This window comes from Alligator sinensis, unplaced genomic scaffold (assembly GCF_000455745.1).
Source record: "Alligator sinensis unplaced genomic scaffold, ASM45574v1 scaffold150_1, whole genome shotgun sequence".
Classification (NCBI taxonomy): domain Eukaryota; kingdom Metazoa; phylum Chordata; order Crocodylia; family Alligatoridae; genus Alligator; species Alligator sinensis.
In genome coordinates this window covers 4,031,077-4,038,123 of record NW_005841840.1, presented here as the reverse complement: position 1 = coordinate 4,038,123, position 7,047 = coordinate 4,031,077, and the positions used below count along the sequence as shown (strand labels likewise).

The following is a 7,047-nucleotide window of genomic DNA, read 5'->3' as shown; positions in this document are numbered from 1 at the left end:
GTATGCACAGTGGCAGGAGCTGCGGGACCCTCTGCAGCTCTACCCAGCCCCACTCTCTCCCTCACTGCAGGGGCCTTGATCTGTACCCCCATGCCCCTTACCTCCTCCCTCCCCTTTCACCACAACAGACTGTTTCCTGTTTTCCAAAATTTTGGCCAAATTCTGAAAAGGCATAAGAGGCACACAGACTGTACATAGCTGTATCGAAAATCAGATCAGTATTGGCCAATATGCCTCCTTAAAAATCAGCTATTGGTATCGGCCCCCTACCCACTTTCTTTCTAATGCTGTCTTCTGTGCATATGTTATGAGCTTGGTCTTTTGTGCAAAAAAACTGACTTTGACATTAATAAAATTTGATCGTAATAGCTGCCAAAAAGTTACTTGAAATTAGTAATTGAAAGATTTACTCTGAATAGTAAATCAAAAGGTCTTTTTTAATGATAACAGCATCTTTTTTTTACTCTATTAGCAAATTTTTTTTAAGTTGCTGCAAAATGCATTAAGGAAAATAAAGGTAATTTAGTATTGCCTCTCATGCCTTTTCAGAATTTGGCCAAAACTTTGAAAAACAGGAAACAGTATCAGTGATATCTCAAACGCCACACCCTCTTGCAATCCTCTATATGCTGCCTTTGAGTAATCACAGGATTACTGAACATCAGGAAGAGAACAAGGAGTGACGATTAATGTGAGGGGGGAACTCTGACCTTTTTTTTTTTTTTGGACTAGGATAAAGTTTTGAATGAAGTTTGGGCTTGGTGTACATGTGTAGGTCAGGTGTAGCTGGCTCTTGACCCCTTTGTCAATTTGGGCAAATATTCAAAGATTGGCTAGAAATTAACACTTGTTATTATTACCCTTAGCATGTCATTTTCAGCTAATCCTGCTTCAACCTTGTGGTGCACTTGCCTGAATAGTAGTGCATCTCATCAATGTCTGATGGTGTGTGAATGCCAGTGCTTATAAAAGGTTCTGATGGAGACTGAGAACATTGGAACGAGTTAAATAGGGTGAAACTGTGTATTCTACTGTTGTCTTGAAATGTCAGTCTCTGGAGCAGACTGTAGTAGCTGTACTGGTGGCCTTTAAAACTTAGTAGACATTTTAAAATTCATATATTCTTATTTTTTGGGATCATGTACCACTTTGATGATCATTCACTCAGAAATCTTGTATAACACAAATGTCAGAAAATAGATAACCCTGATTCCTTTAGTTGTAGCTGCGCTTCTCTGTTGGTAAGCTCCTAAAACTTGTTGCAACTAATTTTTGGATCTGTGCGGCTAGACCTAATAGGGTCAGTGAGTATATTGAAGAGTAATGATAGGGACTTTTTGTTTCGGCATCATTCAGTTTAGTTCAGTCCTAGTACCTGTTCCCCAGATTGCCAAGGGGTGGAAGGCAGAGCTAAGGTAGTCTGAAATGGGAGTTGTCTTATTGTTTCCCTTCCAGGGCAATCTGGTGAGATGATATGGCCTTGTCATCCATCACCAGATCTACAGCATCTAGGCAATCCACCACACAGTACCAGTTGTAAGATACAGTCCTCTTGATAAATTCATAGAAATCCACCTCTTCCAGGGTTATCAGTGTGTTCGGGTAGAATCAGGCATTACCTAATGTTGCATATGTGCCTTCATAAAAAAAATTTCCGATGGCACAAATGGTGAACAAATAGATGGCCCTACCCTTTGTTGCACTACATCAGTGGCTGTGACAACAAGTAGTAATAAACAGTGCCACTTTATTGTGGCCAACATCTGTTTGCTCCCCTTGCTGAGGCTGAACAGGTTCAGGTCCCTCAGCCTCTCCACATAGGGCCTGCACTTTTGCCCTCCAACCAAGTGGGTGGCCCTCCTCTGAACCCTCTCAAGGCAGGCCACATCCTTCCTAAAGTGTGGTGCCCAGAACTGGACGCAGTACTCCAATTGAGGCTGGACCAATGTTGCGTAGAGGGAGAGTATCACCTCTCTGGACCGGCTTGAGATGCATCTTTGGATGCACGACAAGTTGTGGTTGGCTTTGCTGACTGTGGTCTGGCATTGGCGGCTCATGCTCATCTTGGAGTCAATAATGACTCCAAGATCCCTTTCCGCCTCTGTGCTCTCAAGGGAGGAGCTCCCCAGCTTGTATGTATGCTGTGGATTCCTTCTCCCTAGGTGCAGCACCCTGCATTTATCTACATTGAACCCCATCCTATTACCATCCGCTCACCTCTGTAGTCTGTCTAAGTCTAATTGTAGCCTCTCTTTCATCCAAGTCGCTGATGAAGATGTTGGACAGTGTAGGCCCCAGGAGCGAGCCCTGGGGGACCCCACTGTTCACATCCCACCAGGTCAAGTACGACCTGTCCACCACCACTCTCTGGGTGTGCCCCATCAGCCAATTTTTGACCCATCCAACTCTGTAGGCATCAATGCCACTGTCGCTCAGTTTATTAATGAGAATGGGGTGAGACACAGAGTCAAAGGCCTTTTTAAAGTCCAGAAAGGCTACATCCATGGCGACACCATCATCCAGGGATTTAGTTACCTGGTCATAAAAGGCCATCAGGTTGGTCTGGCAGGACCTGCCTTTGATGAATCCATGTTGATTTCCTCTGGGCATGATCTCCCTTGCTGGCCCCTTACAGATGTGCTCCTTAATGATTTTTTTCAAGGATTTTCCCCAAAACCGATGTGAGGCTTATGGGCCTATAGTTTCCCAGGTCCTCCTTCCTCCCTTTCTTATAGATGGGGACCACATTAGCTAATTTCCAATCTCCGGGCACCTGGCCTGTGGACCATGATCGCTCGTGCAGCCGGGCCAGGGGCACAGCAATGACCCCCGCCAGCTCCCTCAACACCCATGGGTGGAGGGCATCAGAGCCTGCAGATTTGAAAACATCCAGCCCTTTCAGAAGATCCCTAACTACTTCTGCGCAGACCCGAGGCCTCTAGAAAGGCTTACATATGTTTCACAGTGCAGTGACATACCTGTGGAAAAACTCTACAAAACTACTTGGTTAAATTTGATTTTAAATTAAGTACTTTTTTTTTTCTTTTACAGGCTGGCGCCGTGATAGGGAAAAGAGAGATGACCATGATGAAGTTTCCAGTGTGAGAAGTGAGGGTGGAAGTGTTCGAGGACTCTTTAGAGGCCGAGGAAGAGGTCGAGGCCGAGGAAGAGGGCGTGGCAGAGGAAACCCTAGAGGTATGGAAGACTAGATACTTGTTAAAGATAAAATCTATTTTGATAGTTAAGATCACATGTTTAAGTTGTACAACCCTCCCTGGTCTGAAAAATCAAATCCTAAATATTGGTCCATATGATTTGCATGCCATCTTATAAGTAGTAGAGTTCTGACTTCCTTTATTGAGATCTGGTACCAAATGCTTCTTGTCCAAAAAGATAATACATTCCTATTTATATATCTCAATGCAATTTTTCATATTAGATTTTCCTGTTTATCTTTTCCTTCCCCTAACCTCCCAATCCATTCTTTTTAAGTGAACTATGAGTATTCATATGGTCACCAAGAATTGTATGGTGAAAGGACTGATCAGGCATTTCAACCAGAACTTAACACTAGTATGATGTATTACTATGATGATGGAACGGGAGTGCAGATGTATTCTGTGGATGAAACACTGCTCAAAGAATACATTAAACGTCAGATGTAAGTACATGAATTTTTAGAGCAAATTCTGGGATCTGTGTAAGAAATTAATTTCAGTGTTTGGCGTAAGTTTTTTTTCTATGTATTGGTGAAGTAGTACAGAAGTTAGTTGCTCCTAAGCATCCACGATCTGCCCATCGCTAGTAGTAAATACCTACTTAATTTTGCTGAGTAATGGAGAATTAGGAACTTTAATTAAGATCCTTAGCCTTTTGGCATTATAAACTGTTTTTAATTCATGGCGCACGTCCTCCTTTATTTGTTCTTGTAATTGAAGATTGGATGTCTGTTTGCTACTGAGTACTGCAGATCTATTTGCATGTAGGACTCTTTCCTGGGTAACTTAGCTGAAGTTACTGAAAAGATTTTTCTCTTACTTGCTCTCAGTTTCATTTTAAAAAATCTTATAGGTCTGTTTTACAGTATGTTTCACCCAAAAGTACTAAGACAGTGTTTGAAATATGCCATATACTTGATTTTTTTTCAATAATCTGAATTATTTGCTCTTTCCTATTTATACCATTAGGGAATGAAAAACCATTTGGAAGACTGGTTATTGCAAGTGGCATATCAAACAAGATTATGGAACCCACTAGGTCACTAATGAATGAAAAAAGATATTTTTCCACCACTTGCAGCTATTTCATCTTCTGTGCTTTCAGCGGCATTTTCTATGATGCCTTTGCCTTTGTGGTGGATTATGTTGCCCTTGTGTTCCATAAAGCAACTTGCTCATTTTACTCTTGCTTCTTTTGTTACAGTTGACGCAAAACAGGAAGAAAAAGGCCTATTTAAGGGCAGAAAGTATCTGGCATGTGGCTTCAAACCTCTATTGCAGTCTTTTTTAACCCTCTTACTGTCAGGCCCCTCTGAGACCTGACAGTGGACATGCATCTCCATGTCAGGATAATCGGCCCGCACTGTCCTCAGACAAGTGAGGGAGGAGCACAGACACTTCACTGTTGGCCAGATTTCTGGGCATGCAGTGTAGAATCGAGATCTTCTAAGGTAGGACATGATGATGTCCCCCTCTGATGCTCAGAAAATATTCAGTTACAGCATTGGTCGCATCTGACTTCTGATTGTATTTGTATTTTATTTTAGCAACAAGATGTTGGCAGGTGTCAATAAAAGGCTTAAGATGGCTGGTTAACCAGACTCATTGGTTGCTTGGTTTGTTGGAAATCCCTGAGACTCCTTGGTTGTGGAGTTTGCCTTTCACAAGAGAGACACTGTTGAGCAGGTTTAGAACATAATTTCTTTTGGCTTTTCTCCTTTTACAAGATTCTTGGAGGCTCCATAATTTTTTTTCAGTCCTCATTGCATTTGAGTCAAGTCATGGGGAATCAGCTTGCTGCTTTGGTTATCCATTATATCGCTTCTAAGTGGAGTTTATGTTCTTATTTTAATACTTCATAAGTATAAATTATAAAAGGTAGAATGTCAGAAGAAGAAAGTTGATTGTAAATAAACTTGTACAGAAAGCTCATTCCTCAGTGGAGTCAAAGATAAGTGAGGCTATTTTAAGCACGTAAGGGTTTTTTTGAACCCTTATGTATTGAAGAGTTTTAGAGATATTAGCCTCTTTCATAAGAAAAGAAACTTTGATAGGATTTGTGGCTACAAGAACAATGCCAAGCTAGTTTCCATGACCGATACACATTTCTCTAACTTAAGTGAGAATGAGTGTTACTCCATAGTAGTATACAGGTTGATGCACGTTAATATGCAAAGTAAAAATTATTTAAAATAAAGTATAATTAATAATGCCTTGTATTAGACCTATTTCAAATTTTTGTGTTTGTTCTAAAATTGGAGTGCACTAAAAATGCATCATTTTGTATCAGAAAATAATTATTTTTTCCAAATGAAATTTTATTTAACATTGGCATACACCCAAACTTGCATCCTCTTAAAAATGATTGAAAAACTTCTGGGAAAGACAAAAAATATTTTAAAAATTACTGTCTTCTTTGGACTAAATTTTGTAATTTTTATGTCTTCATGATCATTAATGATATTGCAATTTCCCTCTCTGTAGAATAGTGGACATCAGTAAAGTGGTTTGCGTCAACTTCAGTTTCCACTTTTCATTCATGCTTGTGGAACTTGTATGACTAGGTGGAACTTATCTGAGATTTTACCTTAACTAAAATGTTACATTTACAGCTATAAAGTAAATAGTATCTGTATGTATTCCTTCTTGTCTGCCTTTCAAATGAGGGATGGAGAGGATTAAGATTTCATAATAGCATGCAGAATAGCTTTGAAAGAAACCTGGATCCTGCTTTTATAGAAGGACTTTACTTGTTAAAGTTTACTCTGCCTGCAGGATACTGAACAAGATCATGCTTCTCAGACAGTTTTTTACCTTCTTCTGTGTTGGCTCTGGCCTAAAGGGAATAGCTATCATCTCTTGTAAGTCCCTTCTAACTTGGAAGCTTTGTATTTGTTGTCTGTAGAGTGCTGACAATATGCTTAGTTTTTGTTGGTACTCTCAAGGAAAAAATCATTTGCTTTCTCCTTTATCTGCCAGAGACAGTGGTGAAGTCACAGTGCTCCTTAAGGCAGCTTTTGCATTGAATCAGACTTCTCTGGAGGCTTTTAGCTTAGACTTTGATTCTCTGTTGAGACCTGAAATTCCATTTATTAAAATTAATGACATACTTCCCTTGGTATCCAGATTTCCTCAGCATTCTTTTGTGTTGACTCCCTCCATTCCATTTTGTTAAGGTTTCTTGGCTTTTTATAAAAGACTAAATTGTGCCTACAAAGTGCTTACGTTTTCAACTCCATGATAGTGGGGAGTGCACCCTTTGGCTGCTTACATTCAGGAACGTAATCCAGTGCAGGGTCTGTCTAAAAGGTCATACGTTTTTGTCCCATGATCAGTTGAACTTGCTGCATCTCTTCCTAGGATCTTTTCTAGTTTACATCTTATTGTAGCGTGTCTCAATTACATTTTTTTTCATTTTCTTCACCCCTTTACTTAGTCAAGATGTCAACATCTACTGTTTCATAAAGAAACTTAGTTGCCATACCGAGTTGCTTTTCTGTGTTTTACTCGTTTATTACCCCCTTCATTCTTGAAGAAATTCCCTTTTTCCAGGTATAAATGGTGGTACAAAGTACTCTTTAGTGCCTCCTGGTACTCACACCTCCATTTCTTTAGCAATGCAAAGCTATGTTTTTCCATGTAATACTTCTCTTACTTCCTTATCTTTCCTTTAGCTTGCATGAAGAGTGCTTGTATATATATTTTTTTACTCGGAAATAAGATACCTAAGCATTGTAATCTGTTGGGAACTTCAGCAAGAAAAAGATAAATGTGAATGTGGAAATTCACTGAGAATAATATTTGCCATCCGTAGTCAACAGTACGTTGG

General features: G+C 40.0%; 1 protein-coding gene across 6 annotated transcripts in view; it reads left to right on the top strand.

The window, feature by feature from the left end:
• The window catches only part of LARP1B (La ribonucleoprotein domain family member 1B), a 67,058-nt gene that overhangs the window by 21,734 nt on the left and 38,277 nt on the right, over window positions 1-7,047 (top strand). For 4 of the 6 annotated variants that reach the window (XR_003094175.1, XM_025204595.1, XM_025204602.1 and 1 more), the window contains exons 6-7: window positions 3,052-3,195; window positions 3,493-3,661. Coding sequence is in view for 4 of the 6 variants with exons in the window: in XM_025204595.1 (XP_025060380.1) it covers window positions 3,052-3,195; window positions 3,493-3,661 (313 nt within the window). In the remaining 2 variants the exon portion in view is untranslated. Of the gene's footprint in view, window positions 1-3,051; window positions 3,196-3,492; window positions 3,662-4,187; window positions 4,258-4,422; window positions 4,670-7,047 lie in introns of those variants that run through there. The other 2 variants (XM_025204607.1, XM_025204613.1) reach the window with 2 other exon arrangements.